This window comes from Micropterus salmoides, unplaced genomic scaffold (assembly GCF_014851395.1).
Source record: "Micropterus salmoides isolate LMB-PRFRI ecotype aquatic unplaced genomic scaffold, ASM1485139v1 Ms_hic_scaffold_17, whole genome shotgun sequence".
NCBI lineage: Eukaryota > Metazoa > Chordata > Actinopteri > Centrarchiformes > Centrarchidae > Micropterus > Micropterus salmoides.
The window spans coordinates 884,896-907,402 of NW_024040817.1; the positions used below are offsets into that span (position 1 = coordinate 884,896).

At 42.4% G+C, this 22,507-nt stretch overlaps 3 gene segments (V, D, J or C); all 3 read right to left on the minus strand.

Annotated features, from left to right (window-relative positions):
* Positions 1–3,943: 3,943 nt before the first annotated feature.
* On the minus strand, positions 3,944–4,422 carry LOC119907349 (the record flags this gene model as incomplete). The annotated part of the segment is given in 2 exon segments: positions 3,944–4,263; positions 4,371–4,422. Coding segments are annotated over 2 exon segments (372 nt in total), but the record flags the coding sequence as incomplete, so codon positions are not given.
* A 6,672-nt stretch (positions 4,423–11,094) lies between these two features.
* Positions 11,095–11,585, minus strand: LOC119907649. The segment is given in 2 exon segments: positions 11,095–11,426; positions 11,534–11,585. Coding segments are annotated over 2 exon segments (384 nt in total).
* Positions 11,586–18,621: 7,036 nt separating this feature from the next.
* LOC119907650 lies at positions 18,622–19,112 on the minus strand. The segment is given in 2 exon segments: positions 18,622–18,953; positions 19,061–19,112. Coding segments are annotated over 2 exon segments (384 nt in total).
* Between the last annotated feature and the right edge of the window lie 3,395 nt (positions 19,113–22,507).

Here is a 22,507-nt window from a genome sequence, read left to right on the forward strand (position 1 = left end):
AACTGGCTGAGGGGGTTCAGGCCTATGCAGAACAGCAGTGGGGATAGTGCATCACCTTGGTATATGCCACACTTGATGGTGACTTGTGCAATTGGCTTTGAGTTGGCTTCCAGACTTTTCTACAGCCCCATTGAGTTCTTGATGATGTTGTAGTTATCACACTACTACACCACCATTAAATTTTTGTTGACCTTTAACTCATTTCCCATTATACTTTGAAAGCAACTTTTTTTCACTTTAGCCAAATAACCCCTTCATCCCAATGTTTGCCTTTGATCAACCTGCAACATTTTGAATTTATCGCTGTTCATATAACCAATATTTTGTTTTATTAACTTGTATTTACTGTAGTTTGATTGATTAATAAAGTCATTATTAAATTGATAATTCAATATTTCCCAAAGTGTCTCAGTTTCTTTCCCCAAACTGCTAATGATATTAATATTCTCAAGTGTTAACATCCATCATTTTATAAACAAGGTGTAGATTCACCACAAATATCACACACAAATGCAACCAGCTGACAACGACTGACTGTCTCAGTCACATTTGATCATGCTGTGAGACCCCAAGTCCCTGGAAACGCCACTCTGAAGGCCAAGTGTGAGCTCCCGTGTCTCCATGTTGACCTAAACGTTGAGACTGAAAGTTCATGCTTTAGAGTAAAATAAATTTCACCACAGAGGAATGGGAATTTGAAAATCTACATTTCAATGAAAACTTGGGCGGCTCCATCTGCTAAGGAAGATGAAGTGATGTGACTGAAAACTCCACAACATGTAGTGGATGGACTTAGTGCTGAGATTGTTTTTCGTATTCCAAAGTCAGTATAATTTGACATATTTGTTGTTGCATGTCAGTATGGTGACATTTTCAATCGACTTGATGCAATTTAAAATTTACAGTGTGTGTGGGTGCTTGACTGTTGATCCAATGAAAACTCTGACAGTAGTAAACTGCTGCATCTTCAGTCTGGACTCCACTGATGGTCAGAGTGAAGTCAGAGTTTGATCCACTGCCTTTAAAACGACCTGGAATCCCTGATGCTTGAATGTTAGCATTGTAAATGAGCAGTTTAGGAATTTCTCCATCTCTCTGTTGGTACCAGGCAAAACGGTGGTATGGGTTACTAAAATAAACATCCTGCATCCCGGTCCTACATCTGATGGAGACGGAGCCTCCCAGAGCAGAGCTCACTGCTCCAGGCTGAGTCACTGTGACCTGGCCTCTGGACTCTGAGGATACAGAGACAAAAACATAAAGCAGCGTCATGGTTTTGTGGGCTTCATATCAGAGGGACGGATGTTCATAGAGGAGAGGAGTTTGATTCTCTGGACTTTACCTGTGAAGCAGCAGCAGAGGAGAGTCCAGATGAGGACGCAGATCAAAGTCATGTTTTTGATGAGGAGGATTTCTGTGGCTTCTATTGTCATGAAGGACAGCTGTCAGTCATTTACATTTATTCATTTAGCTGATGCTTTTATCCAAAGCAACTTACAATTGCTATAAATGCCAGAGGTCACACACCTCTGGAGCAACTAGGGGTTAAGTGTCTTGCTCAGGGACACAATGCTGAACAGTCAGCATGTGTTCACACAGTGGGAATCGAACCCAGGTCTCCCACACCAAAGGCAAAGGCAAGCATCCTATCTATCCACCATCACCACACCACCAGTCATCCAGTGTTCGACTCTCAGGACTATAAACTCTCCCAGAGCACTGGAGCATGGTGCTGCTGATGCAAAGTGGCTCTCTATGGAAATGCTCTGACTGACTCCAGCAGGGACTTGGATTACTCTGATGATGCTGTTTATCAAAGGATCAATCAGTTAGAAATTGTAAATATACTTGTGAAGAAACAAATAAATAAAGAAGTTACAACAAACTGATGTCTTTGTGATATTTATTAAAGATAAGAAAAACAGACTAAGTGATTCATCTGAAAGGCAGAGCTCACACTTATTAGGGCCACTGTAGGTTAAAGAAATTAATAATTTACCAAGGACTGTGAGCATTAAGACTTAGTTTTAGTTTCAAAGTTAGAGGTTTTAGTTAAGGTAAGGTTGTGGCTTGGAACGTGTGTGTTTGTTTGTGTCTTTTCCACATACATTTTGTCACAAGGACAACAGAGTGTTGCTTGGTCTGTATCTTTAAACAATAAAGATCACTCACCAATCAGTCAGTCCCAGATCCAATTCCAGTAAAATGATCTGAAACTCCAGACTGACGACTTGTAGAATGATAAATCAGGAGTTTGGGAGATTCTCCAGCTTTCTGAAGGTACCAGTTGAGGCAAGTACCAGCACTTGAACTGGCTTTACATCTGAGAGAGACAGTCTGTCCTGGAACAACAGACTGAGCTCCAGGAGACTGAGTCAGGATGATTTCTCCTGATGAATCTGGAAAACATGAAAAAGAGGAGAAGGGTTATTGAGACAAATCCAGTTTGGAGAAAGATGATCAACATCCAAACAGAAGAGTCTCATTTCTTTAACATGAGAACAGATGGAAGAAGGTAAATGCTGCTTGTTTCAGTGTTTCTCCGACAAAGCAGAACAATATTAATGCAGGTTTTACATCTTTAGGTGTCTGTAATGTGGAGATTTCATCAAGTAAAGTAGTGTTGGGTGTTTGAAGGGATGCTGAGGACGACGATCTCAGAGAGCTTCCTCGAGAAACTCCAACCAGAAGTTTTGGACATGTGGGTGGAGCCATAAAACACTGAAGTCATCATCAGTTACATTACTGTTTTTATGACATGATCTTCATCAGCAGGTGGAGTTCACCAAGCTGTCATGGAATATTTCAACGCTGAAGTCAAAGTGGACAAGAAGCCAGAATAATGCTGAGTAAAATGAGCGACTCCATCTGCTGAGGAAGAGCATGTGATGTGATTGAATCATGATGTAGTAATGTTGTCTTAAAACAACAGCTTCACTCCGGGCACGGTGCTGTTGCACTATGTAGCACTGGAATCCCGGGCAGGAAACCTGTCATAACGGCATAGTGCTTTACTATAAGCTGCCTTGATGTTCTCAGTATGGAGATCATAGCAGAGGCTGAAAAGAGACTGAAGAAGTCATTGTCGAAAGGAGTGAGGAAGATACAAAGAGAGAGTTACTGGACAAGATTAAATATCAGACTGGCTTTTACTTGTTGGCCTGAACTAACTGAACTGAAAGGATCCAAGACAGTTGTCGAGCTGGCCTTCTTGCTGTTGGACTAGTCAGTAATATTAGCCTGCTTGCTATTTCTTGTGTTTTCCAACTTGCTTGATGATTGGCTAGCAGTTTTCAACATTTTTAATCATGTAAGTTATGTAATCATGACAACTACATCTGTACAGCTGTTCATATTTGCGACAGTGGTGTGTAAATGAACAATACTCATAAAACAGGGGGCACTAAATCGCAAAACAAGCCATTCTTGTGTAATGTTGCTTTACAACAATATTTTTTTGTAATTGGAAGGATGTACTGGTTTTGATTGGTCCATTTTTTATTACAAAGTTTTCTGATGCTGATCTGTGTCTTCATATTTTCTTTTATCTGGAAATAGTTGAAGTGGCTGTGATCCAGTATGAAGCTGAGGTCAAAGGTCATGACCAAGACTTTTCTCATTAACAGTCTCAGGTTAGTTTCTCTTGATTATTTAAAAAAACGCTGATGAACCTGAGATTTCAATGGGATATAAATTGATAGAGAGAAGACGTGCTGTAAAAAGTAATTTGATTTCCCGAAATCAAATCTGGTTAAATGTTAAATCCTATTGATTTAATTATGTCTGTGTGTGTGTGTGTGTGTGTGTGTGTGTGTGTGTGTGTGTGTGTGTCCTCAGTGAAGTGTATCAGTCTCTGCAGTAGCTTCCAGCTGCAGCACTCAGTTCAGTTCCTGTTCAGTCTGACTGAGGGAGGTTTTTGTACGATGCTTTTTCACTGTGTGAACAACCACTGACTGTTGATAACATGATAACTCTGACAGTAGTAAACTGCTGCATCTTCAGTCTGGACTCCACTGATGGTCAGAGTGAAGTCAGAGTTTGATCCACTGCCTGTAAAACGACCTGAAATCCCTGATTCTCGAGTGCTAGCAGCGTATATGAGCCGTTTAGGAGTTTCTCCATCTCTCTGTTGGTACCAGGCTAAAAAGTGGTAGTTGCTCCAAACATAAACATCCTGACTGGTCCTACATCTGATGGAGACGGAGCCTCCCAGAGCAGAGCTCACTGCTCCAGGCTGAGTCACTGTGACCTGGCCTCTGGACTCTGAGGATACAGAGACAAAAACTTAAAGCAGCGTCATGGTTTTGTGGGCTTCATTTCAGAGGGACGGATGTTCATAGAGGAGAGGAGTTTGATTCTCTGGACTTTACCTGTGAAGCAGCAGCAGAGGAGAGTCCAGATGAGGACGCAGATCAAAGTCATGTTTTTGATGAGGAGGATTTCTGTGGCTTCTGTTGTCATGAAGGACAGCTGTCAGTCATCCAGTGTTCAACTCTCAGGACTATAAACTCTCCCAGAGCACTGGAGCATGGTGCTGCTGATGCAAAGTGGCTCTCTATGGAAATGCTCTGACTGACTCTAGCAGGGACTTGGTTTACTCTGATGATTCTGTTTATCAATGGAGTATTGATAAGATATTTTTAAAAAACGACGATTACATTTTTTAATTACAATTAATCGCATGATTTTCTTGAAAATTGTAAATTGAATAATGAATTCTAAAGTAGTGTATTGCTTGACTTAAATGTACTGCTACATACACAAAAATGCATTAACATGTGGTTTGTAAAGAGCTTTTTACCAGCAGTATTCCCTTTACACAGCAATAAAATATTTTTTTTAAATCTCAACTTAAACATTAATGTAATCAAATCAAATATTAAACCACAGCTATTTACCACTGCCAGGGAATTACCTTTTATCTAGCTTGTTAAAACAAGTTACCATCAGAGTCCAGTTTTCTTGGGATTGGGAACATTGAAACAGTCTATGTTCAGTAGAAAGTGTCCCTGTTACAGTGCGGTGAAGTGGTCGAGCACAAGGTGTACTGCGGTTCCCGTGAAACTGTCGTGGTCGTGCTCGCCTCACGCACACGCCCGCCTGCTGCCAAAGTTGAATTGTCTTGAATTTTTTGTACGAGATGTGCAGCACAAGTCAGTGAAAGAGAGACTGATCCTCGCTGTTTATGAGTTTCCAGAATCTAAATAGATATCAGGATATCAACAGGAGGGAATTCACATGGCAGAGCATCCCCGCAAAACTAAATGCAGGCCTATCAGGTAAAGTTAGTATAATTTAGTATCTTTTTGTATAATTTAAATTTAAGTTAAAGGCTGCGGCTGTGTAGCGCACAGAGGCCGTTGCCATGGTTACTATCCATAGAGCGCCGGCCGTTCACTCGCAGAGAGCTGTCTCCCTGTCTGTTCACCTGAGAACCTGCCGAAGCCTCTCCGCTGCTTGTTTGGGTTATTTTGCAGGCTGATCAACGTCCCACCTCTCCTGTGACCCATGGTTTGATTGTAGGCCTATGTGTATTCAGAGCCAGTGAGCAACGGACTTTTAAAATAATAATTTTAAAAAACTGTCGCCGTTAATTAATGAATGCTTTAACATGATAATAACGCGTTAACATGCCCAGCCTTAAAATTAACATATGAAATTAAAACAGTCATATTTTCACGTCAGCTGATAAAATGTTACAAACTGAAACTATTTTTCGTGAGTTTGTTTGTGTCAAAGTCAGAGAGCCGTGTCTCTCTACAGTGAGAGGTTTTTGTACGGCGGCTCAATGAGTTTGTATCACTGTGGTGGACTTTTGGTGGAGGAACCAGACTGGATGTTGGAAGTAAGTTTCTGCTTATATACTAAATACAATATTATCAAGTCCTGCTATAAATTCTACTTTTGAATGTTTAAGGCAGATAATAATCTATATATATATATTGTTTTAATTATAAAACTTTTATTGTTCATGTTTTTATTTCTCTTCCTTTACCATGGAGGCTAACTCAGAGAAGCTTAACTAAACTGTTCTTCACACAGTCCAGTCAAAATGAAATATAATCAACTTGAAGTGGAGAAAATATAAAACTTTAATCTTAATGTAAAAATGCTTAGATTAGTTAATTTTAAACTGCTGTAAGTGAAGTGATACAGCTGAGCAGTGATACCTGTGTGACTGAATTTGCACTTGAACAGTAACGACGTTTAAACTGTATCTAGTGGTTCAACTCATCATTATAGATGTTAATGTAAGTGAAGAAACACTTTGAAATACAGATGAAGAACATCTGATTGTTGTCAGATCATTTCTGTATTGGTTTCCACTGAATAAATTATCATATTGTTAAGTATGATGTTGAGTAAGTATGATAAGGATGATCTTGATAAGAAAGTTTGTTATTTATTTCCAGTGTAGTTTGATATATTTCAGGTCGTTCTGTATGATGATTCTCTCTGTGCTGATTTGCATGAGTGACTTCTTAAAGGGAAGTGAAACAATGTGTGAGTGAGTGACTGATGGAGCAGAAAAACCATCTGACAGAAACTCCTTAAAGGAGAAACTCAGCTCTCACACAGTAAAGGTGTCCTCTAAGCTGATTGGTGTCTCCTAGGTGATGTCCGTCCCACCCTGATGGTGCTGCCCCCCTCCAGTGAGGAGCTGCAGCAGGGGAAGGCCACGCTCATGTGCCTGGCCAACAAGGGCTTCCCCTCAGACTGGAGTCTGGCCTGGAAGGTGGACGGCAGCAGCAGCAGCAGCAGCTGGGAGGAGAGCAGGAGCCCCGGGGTGCTGGAGAAGGACGGCCGCTACAGCTGGAGCAGCACCCTGAGGCTCCCTGCAGACCAGTGGAGGAAGGTGGGCTCTGTGACCTGTGAGGCCACCCAGGGCTCCCAGGCTCTGGTCTCAGAGACACTGAGGAGAGACCAGTGTTCCCAGTCCTGACCTGACTCACTGGGACTCTGCTACTGGTTTTACTCTCTGAACTCTGTAACTCTCTCTGTGTCTGTGTCTCTTTCTTTCCTTAAGTCATTCTCTAATCACATGTTTCATGGTTAAAGTTTGTTTACTGGATTTAATTTGGATTATTTCAACACAATAAAGACCAGATCATTCAAATTTGTTGTTTTCATTTCTGTTATAGTGACTGTACTCTGTTACTCTGTCATCAGATCATATTAACAATATTCAACTTTAAGTAGTGAAGCTTCATTGATGTAATAATGCTCATGCTGTTAACACTGTAAGAAAACAAAAAAAGTTATTTCAAATTAAATAATATTTCATGATAGTTTTATTTTTTACTAACAAAGATGCATTTTCCTTCATTTTATCAGTGCAGGATTATATCTGAGGTAATTTCTTGTTCTCCTTGAGTCTCACCTTAGCAGAGACACTGTAAAGTTTCTCTTTATAGCTGCATTAAGAGAACTTTCTAAATGCAGGTATAAACAAGGTGTGAATGAAAGAATGAAAGCGGGTGTTTTCATGAATTCATTTAAAATGTAATTTGTACAAATCCACATTACTCAATACAGTTTCAAGGATTAAAAATGAAATTTAAAGTACTTTCAACATGAGATGGTTCTTATCTCAGATTTTCAAACCAAAGATTTTATGTCAGTGTTGCATATACCACACAGTGACACATTAGTCTATTCTGATGAAGCATGCAGGGTGAAACAGTAAACACAAATATCAAATTTCCATCACATACTCCTCCCTTGTGAGCATTCTTTGGTCACTCAAGAATATACAGCATTACAAAAAGATCATCAGGTCATAGAAAGGCATCATGATGTAATCTACACCAGTTTAACCAAGAAACGAATCTGGGTCCTTCCTTTCATCACAGTTCTGCTGCTGCAACAATGGCATGTTCACTTGTTCATGGAGTGTGATCATTTGAATAGACACACATTTATCAATAGCTCTTACAGTCAAACCTCTGGCACATGGAATAATGCAACATCCACAGAGAGGTAACAGCGCTACAGCAATCATTAGGCCTGCTAGTATGGGCATCACTAAGGCTTTTTATTTAGCAAATACAGAATCAGACCAGTCAAACATATTAGTGTCCACTTCAGAGTTCTCTGCAAGTTCTTCTCGTAGCGAACACATTCCTTCCAGCACTGGGGTCACCGAACCATCTGGAGCTGTATTGTTGGGCACAAACGTACAAGAGGAGTTATTAAAATTATCCAAGCATCCCAGCCTCTTTGGGTGCTTCTCTTGCCTCTAACACTGCTATGTGATGTCAATGCCTGTGTGTAGTTCACCGTGGGGTTCTGTTGTGGTGGCTTTTGTGCATCATGCTTGTGATCTAAGAACTGCAACAGAGGCACTGTTAATGTTATTGCAATGGCAGCAAACATCTGTGTTGTTCCTCGTAGGCCCACACATGTCTGGGTGTCTGACTGGGTCCCATGGATGTCTCCTTCCAGAGACAAACATGCTACTCACTCTTAAATCAGCAGTGGTGAGACCAGGGGTTTTCCCACTAGCTCCCTTGTGTTGATGTTTGCTGTCTAACAGCCTTTGAGTCCGAGACAAAGGGTGCCTAAGCGTTCCCAATCCCTCCTTCACTCACAACACAAGGTCAGGGAAAACAGTGGTTCAGTTGCTGATTGTGCACGCTTGTTGATCTGTTACTGTTCTGGTGCAGGCACCTTCCTGCAGTGGCTGGTATGTATCCATGTAGCTCTTTCAGCCTCCACAACCACCACAAACCCTCCTGGTGGGAGACTGCATCGGCTTTGTTGCTGGAGAGGGAAAAACTTCTATCCATTTTGGAAACATATCAACTATCATCAACAGTACTTTTTTGCCTTTGCTTGGGTTTAGATAAAAACCTCCCTCATAAGGTGGTTAAACGGTTCATCTGGTGGTGGATGTGCTGCTAATGAAACCTGTAATCCCCTCCCTGTGTTGTGTCTTAGGCAGATTGAGCATGTTTGACAAAAGTTGTGAGGGTGTGTTGTGAAACCTTTCATGAACCAGTGTCTTGCTTCACCACAATATTTCATTAGTGATACAGTTACAGTTTTACAACACCAGCACTCTGTAGTTTTCTAGTAAGGCTAAACTAAAAAGGAAGAAGAAGAATTGGTTAGTGTTAGATATTAGGCTCTGGCCGCTGCTCCTGATTAGGAGAGGGAAAACTTTCAACAATGACAACAAGACAGTAAATCTTTCACATGATGAATTTCTATGATTTTGTTACACTTTTTTTTTGCTGTTATTTCTTTTATACTGCTTTAATATTGAAACATCTAGTGTTTTCATTTCTGTGCAGCTGGTGAGTCAGATCAGTTCCTCTCCAGCTGAAGGAGGTTTTTGTACAACGTTGTATCACTGTGTGAACGGGAATCTGTGACCACCCTGCTGACAGTAATAAACTCCTGCATCTTCAGTCTGGACTCCTCTGATGGTCAAAGTGAAGTCAGTTCCAGACTGACTCCCACTGAAACGATCTGAAACTCCAGACTGACGGTTTTGTAGCATGATAAATCAAGAGTTTAGGAGCTTCTCCAGGTTTCTGAAGGTACCAGTCCACCTCATAACTAACACTTGTACTGACTTTACATCTGATGGAGATAGTCTGTCCTGGAACAACAGACTGAGCTCCAGGAGACTGAGTCAGGATGATTTCTCCTGATGAATCTGGAAAACATGAAAAAGAGGAGAAGGCGGTGATCTACATATTTACATATTTACATGTAGACGATACTGAAAACTTGTCATTTTCAGTTTCCTCTACATGTAATATGGTATTATGGTGTTTTAGACAATGATTAATGACATCAATATTAATGCAGGTTTTACATCTTTAGGTGTCTGTAATGTGGAGATTTCATCAAGTAAAGTAGTGTTGGGTGTTTGAAGGGATGCTGAGGACGACGATCTCAGAGAGCTTCCTTAAGAAACACAACCAGAAGTTTTGGACATGTGGGTGGAGCCATAAAACACTGAAGTCATCATCAGTTACATTACTGTTTTTATGACATGATCATCAGCAGGTGGAGTTCACCCAGCTGTCATGGAATATTTTAACTCTGAAGTCAAAGTGGACAAGAAGCCAGAATAATGCTGAGTAAAATGAGCAACTCCATCTGCTGAGGAAGAGCATGTGATGTTATTGAATCATGATGTAGTAATGTTATCTTGAAACAACAGCTTCACTCCGGGCACGGTGCTGTTGCACTATGTAGCACTGGAATCCCGGGCAGGAAACCACAACGGCATAGTGCTTTACTATAAGCTGCCTTGATGTTCTCAGTATAGTGATCATAGCAGAGGCTGAAAAGAGACCGAAGAAGTCATTGTCGAAAGGAGTGAGGAAGATACAAAGAGAGAGTTGTCGAGCTGGCCTTCTTGCTGTTGGACTAGTCAGTAATATTAGCCTGCTTGCTATTTCTTGTGTTTTCCGACTTGCTTGATTATTGGCTGTATAAGCAATGTTTTTGACATTTTTAATCATGTAAGTTATGTAATCATGACAACTACATGTGTACAGCTGTTCATATTTGCAACAGTGGTGTGTAAGTGAACAATACTCATAAAACAGGGGGCACTAAATTGCAGAAGAAGCCATTCTTGTGTAATGTTGCTTTACAACAATATTTTTTTGTAATTGGAGGGATGTAAAGGTTTTGATTGGTCCATTTTTTATCACAAAGTTTTCTGATGCTGATCTGTGTCTTCATATTTTCTTTTATCTGGAAATAGTTGAAGTGGCTGTGATCCAGTATGAAGCTGAGGTCAAAGGTCATGACCAAGACTTTTCTCATTAACAGTCTCAGGTTAGTTTCTCTTGATTATTTAACAAACCTCTGATGAACCTGAGATTTCAATGGGATACAAATGGATAAAGAGAAGACTTGCTGTAAAAAGTAATTTGATTTCCCCAAATCAAATCTGGTTAAATGTTAAATCCAATTGATTTAATTATGTCTGTGTGTGTGTGTGTGTGTGTGTGTGTGTGTGTGTGTGTCCTCAGTGAAGTGTATCAGTCTCTGCAGTAGCTTCCAGCTGCAGCAGTCAGTTCAGTTTCTGTTCAGTCTGACTGAGGGAGGTTTTTGTACGACGCTTTTTCACTGTGTGAACACAAACTGACTGTTGATGTAATGATGACTCTCACAGTAGTAAACTGCTGCATCTTCAGTCTGGACTCCACTGATGGTCAGAGTGAAGTCAGAGTTTGATCCACTGCCGGTAAAACGATCTGGAATCCCTGATTCTCGAGTGCTAGCATAGTAAATGAGGAGTTTAGGTATTTCTCCATCTCTCTGTTGGTACCAGTGTAAATAGTGGTAGTTGCTCCAAACATAAACATCCTGACTGGTCCTACATTTGATGGAGACAGAGCCTCCCAGAGCAGAGCTCACTGCTCCAGGCTGAGTCACTGTGACCTGGCCTCTGGACTCTGAGGATACAGAGACAAAAACATAAAGCAGCGTCATGGTTTTGTGGGCTTCATTTCAGAGGGACGGATGTTCATAGAGGAGAGGAGTTTGATTCTCTGGACTTTACCTGTGAAGCAGCAGCAGAGTAGAGTCCAGATGAGGACGCAGATCAAAGTCATGTTTTTGATGAGGAGGATTTCTGTGGCTTCTGTTGTCATGAAGGACAGCTGTCAGTCATCCAGTGTTCAACTCTCAGGACTATAAACTCTCCCAGAGCACTGGAGCATGGTGCTGCTGATGCAAAGTGGCTCTCTATGGAAATGCTCTGACTAACTCCAGCAGGAAATGAGCTTAGAAGTATTTGTGATGACCTCAGTGTTGAAGATGGTCACTTGGATTGTCTATTTATTGAGATAAATGTAAAAAATGTTGCTGCTGTTCGGCTTTTACTATTATTATTATTATTTATTGTTTGTTTTTCTCCTCCCCAAGCCCCCTTCTCTGTTCTATTGCAGGTTTCGTTGCTTTCTGCAATTGTTGTTTCCCACTGCTTTTCCGATGTTGTCCACCTTCCATCCCCCTTCTCTGTGCTGTCTGTTTGTGCCCCCTGTCCGTCCCGGTGACAAATCAATACCATCCATCCATTGTCAACCGCTTATCCTGCGTACAAGGTCGCGGGGGGGCTGGAGCCAATCCCAGCTGACAGCGGGTGCAAGGCAGGGTACACCCTGGACAAGTCGCCAGTCCACACATAGACGAACAACCACTCACGCTCACACCTAAGGACAATTTAAGGTCACCAATTAATCTAGCCTATCTTGTCTTTGGACCCACGCAGACATGGGTGGGTCCATGCTGTGAGGCAACAGTGCTAACCACCGTGCCGCCCACAAATCAATACATAATTAAATAAATAATAAAACAGACAAAGGAGTATATTAATACTCTCTTCTTAAAGTAAAATCTGTCTGGCACAATATGGTATCCAGGTCATCACACTCCATACCAGACTGCTGGGCAGGACAGGTTTAAAAAAAATATATATATAAAGGGGTGCGGCGGCTGGGACCCATGTCTTGCGTGGTGGTTCTTGGGGCGCTGGCTCTGGCTGCAGTCTGCTCTTTGTGGGTCTCCCCCGCATTTTTGAGTGGGTTTTGTTTCGCGGTCCACTCCACGGTGCGGTTGTCCCTATTGGTGCACTTTTTTGTGCTCCATCTTTTCCTTCCCTTCGCCTCTCTGTTGGTGTGCTTGGACGCAGGGCTCTGTGGGCGGCCAGCCTCTTTGGCAGTGACCTTTTGTGTCTTGCCATCCTTGTGCAAGGTGTACACAGGTGCTGGTCATATAAGTAGAATATCATCATCAAAAGTTGATTTATTTCAGTAATTCCATTCAAAAAGTGAAACTTGTATAATGTATACATTCATTCCACACAGACTGATATATTTCAAGTGTTCATTCCTTTTAATATTGATGATTATAACTGACAACTAATGAAAACCCAAAAATCAGTATCAGAAAATTTGAATATTGTGAAAAGGCTCAATATTGAAGACACCTGGTGCCACACTCTAATCAGCTAATTAACTCAAAACACCTGCAAAGGCCTTTAAATGGTCTCTCAGTCTAGTTCTGTAGGCTACACAATCATAGGGAAGACTGCAGACTTGACATCTGTCCAAAAGATGACCATTGACACCTTGCACAGGGAGGGTGGGAAACAGGGGGTCGTTGCTGGGGAGGCTGGCTGTTCGCGGAGCTCTGTGTCCGGGCGCATTGTTGGGGAGGCGAGGGGAGGGGGGGTGGTGGAAAGAGGTGTACAAGCAGTGGGGATGGCCGCGCCCTGGAGAGGATTGTGGAACGGGGCCCGTTCAGGGGTGTGTGGGAGATTCACGGGGGGTGGACTACAGCTAGAGTCGGTGCTTCGGGGGCCGCCGCGCACGGATGTGTGCAGGATGTGGGTTTCAGCTGTCGCATTCCTTGTGTCAAGCCACAAAAAAACCCTCAAAGAATCAGAAGGAGCTTTATTGCCAAGTAGTGTTTTACCCATTGCTGTGACGATAAGGTGCTACATGTAGACAAACATACAGTTGACATAAATAAAGTACAATTTCTACAAAAATGTCGAAATATAACAAATATGGAATGGAAGAACAACGTAGTGGATATAAACATGTGCATTATTCTGGGTCTGTGCCATGCAGACGTAACATAATGGAGGAGAATATTGTGTACATATAAATATATAAACTGACAACATAAAAATATACAACAACAAAGATTAACAATCAACAACAAATATGTGCAACGTGCCAGGTCTGTGCACGACACGAGATGAAACAGTATTTACATGTGCAGAGACATTTGTATCATTTGCAAGGGGGGAGTGTCAGTGGGGGGATCCGGGCCTTGTTAATGAGGCAAGCTGCAGATGGGAAGAAGCAGCTTTTGGTCCTGATGGACCGCAGCCTCCTGCCAGAGGGGAGAGTCTGAAACAGTTTGTGTCCGGGGTGGGAGGGGTCAGCTGCAAGAGCGAATGATACGCTTCAGCCTGCCCTTGTCCCTGGCAGTGGCAGCAGCGTACAAGATGGTGATGGAGGAGGTGAGGATGGACTCAATGATGGCGGTGTAGAAGTGCACAATCATTGTCTTTGGCAGGCTGAACTTCTTCAGTTGCCGCAGGAAGTACATCCTCTGCTGGGCCTTTTTGATGATGGAGGTGATGTTCAGTTACCACTTGAGGTCCTGGGAGATGATGGTGCCCAGGAAGCGGAAGGAGTCCACAGTGGTGACTGGGGAGACACAAGGGATGATGGGGGCGGGTGGCACTGGGCTCTTTCTAAAATCCACGACCATCTCCACTGTCTTCTGAGCGTTGAGCTCCAGATTGTTCTGGCTGCACCAGGTCACCAGATGGTCGATCTCCCACCTGTAGGCGGACTTGTCCCCACCTGAGATGAGCCCAATGAGGGTGGTGTCGTCCGCAAACTTCAGGAGCATGACAGACTGATGACTGGAGGTGCAGCTGTTGGTGTACAGGGAGAAGTGATCCACCTGCAGGTGGAGTCAGGCACGTTCAGCTGGGAGAGCTTGTCCTGCAGCAGGGCCGGGATGATGGTGTTAAAAGCAGAGCTGAAAACCACAAACAGGATCCTGGCGTAGGTTCCTGGGGAGTCCAGGTGCTGGAGGATGAAGTGAAGGGCCATGTTTACTGCATCATCTACAGACCTGTTGGCTCTGTAGGCAAATTGCAGGGGGTCCAGGAGTGGGTCTGTAATAGATTTTAGGTGGGACAACACAAGGCGTTCAAAGGACTTCATAATCACAGTGGTCAGGGCGACGGGTCTGTAGTCGTTTAGTCCAGTGGTCCTTGGTTTGTTGGGGACAGGGATGATGGAGGAGGCTCTGAAGCAGGCTGGCACATGGCATGTCTCCAGTGAGGTGTTAAAAATGTCTGTGAACACCGGAGACAGCTGATCAGCACAGTGCTTCAGGGCGGATGGGGAGACAGAGTCCGGCCCAGCTGCTTTGCGAGTTTTCTGCCACCTGAAAAGACCGTTGACTTCCCTCTCTGTGATGGAGAGAGGAGGGGGAGGAGCTGGCCAGCTCTGGGGGGGGAGTGCAATTTATACTTCTGCATCAAATCGACGGTATAGGTAATGGCGTAGGCTACGGGGATACGCAGAGGCCACGCCTTCGCCTGGCGTGCACCTCCTCAAATGTGTGACTACACTTTGAGTCGACACGGTTCGTAAGCTCTGTGATTGGTCGGCTGTGTAGCCTCGCGATGCCTCTTAGCCGACCAGAATTTTATATTTTAGCATTAGAAATAAAGATTAGGATATCATCAGCTTAAAGTGATACAACATGACTGTGATGTACGATTTTTACAGTTTTTCTCCATTGCTTAAACACTATAAACAGGCTTTTGAGCTAAAATTTCAAAACCATAACCATGCTACTGTACAGCACACTTAAGAATAAAAGAGAGCCACAAACGACCTACGAATGGCAGCTGATGCTAGCTCACATTCCCTCCTCAAACTCCTCGAACTGTCTGCTGCTTTCGACATTGTAGATCATGGCATACTTCTAAACCGGCTCCACCAAACCATTGGACTCACTGACACTGCTCTTAACTGGTTTACATCGTACCTCACTGACAGAACAGAGTACATTTCACTTGGTAGCGCAAGGTCCCGGCAACACACAGTCACCTGCGGAGTCCCCCAGGGGTCAGTTCTTGGCCCCATCCTCTTCATCATCTACATCCTCCCCCTCGGCAACGTCATCAGTCACCGTGGAGTCTCATTTCACTGTTATGCACACCCCACTACAACTTCACCAACATCATCATCGTCTTCAACACTCACCGCCTGTCTGGAGGAGATAAAGGTTTGGATGAAACACAACTTCCTGCAGTTGAACAGCTCCAAAACTGAGTCAATTCTTGTTGGCACCTCACATCAAGTTCAGTCATCCTCCATAACCGTTATAACTATCTCTGGTCAAGACATTCCCCTCTCCACAACAGTCACAAATCTAAGATTTGATCCGCAACTCACCTTTGAAGCCCATATCAAAAACCTGTGCAAGATCTCATTCTATCATCTCAGAAATATTGCAAAACTCCGTTCTACACTCACCTTAGCTGATGCTGAAAAACTGGTCCGTGCGTTTGTCTCCTCCAGACTGGATTACTGTAACGCACTTCTATGAGACTATTGAGACTTTTAAAAAAGGCCTAAAAACATTTATTTTTAGAAGAACTTATGAGTTTTAACCTTGCACAATAATGTTGTTGCACTATTTATCTATATTTTATACACTGATGTTTTTACCTGGCTTTTATCATCTTACCTGTAGCACTTTGAGGTTTTTATGTATTATTATTATTATTATTATTATTATTATTATTATTATTATCTCACCAGTGTGTAAGACTGTGTTGTAGTGTGTGTGTTTTTGAGGGCTTGTGTGTTATGTCTGAGGGCAAAGTTTGGTTTTCCAGCAAGATTGAATGGTTTTGAGTGGAGAGCTTTATTTTGACCTGAAAATAGGATGTTCTGAGAATTGGGTGAGAAGTTGTGCATTTGTGTTTGAGTTTCAAGAAAAAGAGGCATAATTTCAAGAAATGTGTCAGAGCAATCGAGAAAAATCTACAGGCCTCTGCAACAAGTTTTTTGAAAATGAAGATGGAAGATTGATTTTGGGATTTTATATATAGTTGATCTACTTATATTTAAATTATACACTTGTAAGTATAGTTTTATGACTTCAGTTGATATTGAAACTTTTTTTAAATTACATTTAATTAAATTAATCTTTGGTTATGAAGGTTTCTGATGCTGAACTGTGTTCATATTTTCTTTTAACTGGAAATCATTAAAATAGCTGTGATCCAGTAAGAGGCTGAGGTCAAAGGTCATGAGAAGAACCTTTCTCATTACAGTTTTTCACAATTGCTAAGATCAAATTAAACACTTGCCTCAAAACCATTTCATCTGTGCTCAAAATCAAACAATGCTTTCAAAACATAAACACAGCCAGTCAATAGGTAAAACACTACAAAGCATCTCGTCCAGGGCATGTAGTTACAGAAAATGTTTTTTGCATAGAGGAAACACATTTTCCAATTTAAAAAGTATAGTAATCACAACTTAGTACAGTAAATATGTAGTATACTGTAAGTACTGCAAGTAATACAGTATTGAATATCTGTATATTCAAATACATTAAGCCCAAAGAACAAAGAAAACTATAAATGACAAGCACATTACACTCAAAAATGTTGTGCAACATTATATCAATATTAATGCATCTTTTACATGTTTAGGTGTCTGTAATGAGAGATTGAGATTTCATCAAGTTAAGCAGTGATGAGTCATGTGGGTGATGATGACGCCGAGGATCTCAGGGAGCTTCCTCGAGAAACTCCAACCAGAAGTTTTTGACAGCCAGAAAACATTTCGGAGCCAGAAAACATTGAAGTCACTATTAGAAGCATTACTATTTTTACAACATTATCTTCATCAACAGAGGACGTTCTCCCAGCTGTCACACAGTATTTTAACTCTGAAGCCAATGTGGAAAAGAAGCCAGAATAATGCTGAGTGAAATTGGAATTTGAAAATCTACATTTCAATAAAAACTGGGCGACTCCATCTGCTGAGGAATAGCATGTGATGTGATTGAATCATGATTTAGTAATGTTGTCTTAAAACAACAGCTTCACTCCGGGCACGGTGCTGTTGTACTATGTAGCACTGGAATCCCGGGCAGGAAACCTGTCACAACGGCATAGTGCTTTCCTGTAAGCTGCCTTGATGTTCTCAGTAAGGAGATCATAGCAGAGGCTGAAAAGAGACCAAAGAAGTCATTGTCGAAAGGAGTGAGGAAGATACAAAGAGAGAGTTACTGGACAAGATTAAATATCAGACTGGCTTTTACTTGTTGGCCTGAACTAACTGAACTAAAAGGATCCAAGATAGTTGTCGAGCTGGCCTTCTTGCTGTTGGACTAGTCAGTAATATTAGCCTGCTTGCTTTTTCTTGTGTTTTCCGACTTCCTTGATGATTGGCTAGCAAAGTTTTCAACATTTTTAATCATGTAAGCTATGTATTCTAAACAAATGCACCTGTACAGATGTTCATATTTGCAACAACTGCATGTAAGTGAACAGTACTCATTAAACTGGAGGCACTAAATTGCAAAAGAAGCCATTCTTGTGTAATGTTGCTTTACAGCAATATTTTTTTGTAATTGGAGGGATGTACTGGTTTTGATTGGTCCATTTTTTATCACAAAGTTTTCTGATGCTGATCTGTGTCTTCATATTTTCTTTTATCTGGAAATAGTTGAAGTGGCTGTGATCCAGTATGAAACTGAGGTCAAAGGTCATGACCAAGACTTTTCTCATTAACAGTCTCAGGTTAGTTTCTCTTGATTATTTAACAAACCTCTGATGAACCTGAGATTTCAATGGGATATAAATGGATAAAGAGAAGACTTGCTGTAAAAAGTAATTTGATTTCCCCAAATCAAATCTGGTTAAATGTTACATCCAATTGATTTAATTATGTCTGTGTGTGTGTGTGTGTGTGTGTGTGTGTGTGTGTCCTCAGTGGAGTGTATCAGTCTCTGCAGTAGCTTCCAGCTGCAGCAGTCAGTTCAGTTTCTGTTCAGTCTGACTGAGGGAGGTTTTTGTACGGCACTTTTTCACTGTGTGAACACATGCTGACTGTTGATATAGTGTTGACTCTGACAGTAGTAAACTGCTGCATCTTCAGTCTGGACTCCACTGATGGTCAGAGTGAAGTCAGAGTTTGATCCACTGCCTGTAAAACGACCTGGAATCCCTGATGCTCGAGTGCTAGCCTCGTAAATGAGGAGTTTAGGAGTTTCTCCATCTCTCTGTTGGTACCAGGCTAAACGGTGGTTGTTGTTCCAAACAAATACATCCTGACTGGTCGTACATCTGATGGAGACGGAGCCTCCCAGAGCAGAGCTCACTGCTCCAGGCTGAGTCACTGTGACCTGGCCTCTGGACTCTGAGGATACAGAGACAAAAACATAAAGGAGCGTCATGGTTTTGTGGTCTTCATTTCAGAGGGACGGATGTTCATAGAGGAGAGGAGTTTGATTCTCTGGACTTTACCTGTGAAGCAGCAGCAGAGGAGAGTCCAGATGAGGACGCAGATCAAAGTCATGTTTTTGATGAGGAGGATTTCTGTGGCTTCTGTTGTCATGAAGGACAGCTGTCAGTCATCCAGTGTTCAACTCTCAGGACTATAAACTCTCCCAGAGCACTGGAGCATGGTGCTGCTGATGCAAAGTGGCTCTCTATGGAAATGCTCTGACTGACTCCAACAGGGACTTGGATTACTCTGATGATGCTATTTATTAATTAACAAATTAACAAAGTATTGATTATGAATGCGTGAGAGCTGAATAGTAAAGTAATGGGAAAGCCAGTATTGGATCAATACTCACTGAAGATCAATACTCACATATTATGTCTGACATTTGAAATATGATGTATTCACAGCAGTTCTTTTAGTCTTCAGTGTCGTTAACCAGACTACAATCCACTCCAATTAAAAATGTTATATTCAGGCTCAAGAACTTTGCCAATTTCTTTTGATTAAGTGTTTAATGTTTCAGGATTCAGTCTTTGTCCCAGAATAATGATTTTAAAGACATTGGACACGTTTTAGTTGTTGTTGTTGTTGTTTTATCAGTTTGAAAGAGTAGTTCAGTAGTTTGCCTTGTTCATTTGAATGTTTCAGAAATGAAGCCCGACTGTTCAGTGATGATTCCAGCCTACATGAAGAGAACAAACCCATTATCATTTATGAAGTTATTGATTGAGACAAGAACGATTTATGCTAGTTGAAACAAATAAAGCCTCACAATCTTGAAATATTTAATTTAATAAATAGTCAACCTGAATAAAAGTGTGCCTGTTTTAACTTTTTATCTTTAGTATTGAAAACTGTCTGTTGTCATGGTTCAGCAGTGATGCCCGTCTGTTGCCATGGTAACTGATTTCAGAGAGGGAAGTGAAACCAGTTTCATCCAATGTGAGGAAAACCAGCAGAACGAGCAATCTCCTGTGCTAATACTTACAGGATGGAGTTTAGTTTACCTCATATACACTTTATTATCTCTCTCTTCAGTTGGTCGAGTCTTCCCCATAATTTCAGTATTTTAATTTCTGACGCTGTATGACACACACTAAATACCAAAACACACTCATCACAGACAGAAATACAACCACCAGCAGGATACATTTTTTGCTTATTATGTGAAACACTGTATCCCAACATCCAACTGACAGATTGGTACAAATTTTAGTAAAAACACTCATGGTTCCTAGACAATAAATCCTAATTACAACGGAGCTCCCTGACCTTTCCTCTGGCACCTCCATGACGTTCATATTCAACACCCATTTGATGGATCACCATGAAATGTGGATCACATATTCATGTGCCCCTCCGGGTGAATTGTAATAACTTTGGTGATCCTCTCACTTTTCATCCCTGCACCATCATGAACATTCACTTAGACAATTCAAACTCAGCAGACTTCCTGTCTCTGATTCAATCCTTTGATCTAACACGGGTTCTCAGCCCCTTGACCCACAAAGCTGGCAAGGTGCTTGACCTCTCCCTTGTCCAAAACTGTGCCACAGAGTGCCTAACAGTCACACCTCTACATGTGTCTAACCACTATTTCATTCAGTTCACAGTATGCCTACAGGAAAAGCCCATTCTTCCAACACCATTGGTTTCACACCACCGCAACCTGTCTCCCGCTCACTTTGCCTCAGCGGTAGCTTCCGCTCTACCCACCCTCAACACATTTTCCTCACTTGAGGTCAGTGATGCCACACAATCTCTGTGCTCTACACTAAGCTCATCCCTGGATTGCCTGTGTCCTCTATCCACCAAGCCTGCTCGCCGTTAGCCCGTGGCTAACTGATACCATCCGTGGGCTCCGTACTGATCTCAGAGCGGCTGAAAGAAAATGGCGAAAAATCAAAGACCCCGCCGACCTTAAGGGCTATCAATTGCTCCTATCCTCCTTCTCAACAAGCATCAGTGCTGCCAAAACTGCATTCTAGAATTACAGAATAAGCAGTGCCACTGACTCAAGGAAATTATTTTCCACTTTTAAAGCGCTACTAAAGCCTCCTCCACCTCCACCACCCACAAACTTGTTTGCTGATACCTTTGCTGCCTTCTTCACAGGCAAAGTGGAGGCTATAACTAGCCAATTCTTTGAAACACTCAAACTCAACCATTGTAGCAGTCCTGCTACATCTTTTCCCCTGCCCTTCCAGGTCAGTGGTTGTTCACTCTACTCGTTTACTCCTCTCACAGAGAGCGAAGTATCAGAACTCTTGACTCTTAGCCGTCCAACTACATGCCCACTGGACCCGATTCCTACGATTCTCCTCCAAGCCATATCTCCTACTGTGGTCCCGACAATCACTCATGTGATAAATACTTCTCTGGCTTCAGGAACCTTCCCAACCACTTTCAAAAGGGCTCGGGTTACACCCTTGCTCAAAAAGCCCTCACTTGACCCAACTTAAGTTGAGAACTATCGACCAGTGTCTCTTATACCTTTTTTATCCAAAACTATTGAACGGGCAGTATTCAAACAGGTCTCAGAATTCCTCTCAGGGAATGACCTCCTAGATCCATATCAGTCTGGTTTTAATAGTGCCCACTCTACTGAAACGGCTCTTCTGTCTGTAACAGAAGCCCTAAGGTCAGCTAAAGCTGCAGCCCAATCCTCAGTTCTTATCCTGCTTGACCTATCAGCTGCCTTTGACACAGTCAACCACAGGATCCTGCTATCCGCTCTCTCAGCAATGGGCATCTCGAGTAAAGCACTCCTGTGGTTCGAATCCTACCTCTTGGGGCGTTCCTACAATGTTTTGTGGCAAGGACAATTATCCTCCTCCCACTGCCTCTCCACAGGGGTAACCCAAGGCTCAGTGCTAGGGCCCCTTCTCTTCTCAATCTACACCACCTCACTGGGGCTGATCATTCGCTCACACGGCTTCTCTTACCACTGCTACGCAGACGACATGCAACTCTACCTATCCTTCCCGCCAGGCGATCCCACTGTCTCGGCGCGGATCAAGGACTGTCTATCAGACATATCTGCATGGATGAAGGCTTGCCACCTTCAACTAAACCTCTCTAAGACTGAACTCTTGGTCATTCCAGCCAAGCAATCTATCCACCATAACATCAAACTACAAATTGAATCCGCAACTATCACTCCAACCAAGGTGGTGAGAAACTTGGGTGTCATGATTGATGACCAGCTGTCCTTTTCAGACCATGTTGCTACTGTCTCTCGGTCATGCCGCTTTTCTCTATACAACATAAGGAAAATCAGGCCCTACCTCACTCAGTACGCCACCCAGCTTCTGGTCTTCTCTCTTGCATTGACTATTGCAATGCCCTCCTTGCAGGTCTTGTGTGCAGTGAAACCCTTACAAATGGTTCAGAACGCAGCAGCGCGTCTGGTTTTTGATCAGCCCAAAAGGACTCATGTCACTCCATTACTCAGTGACCTCCAC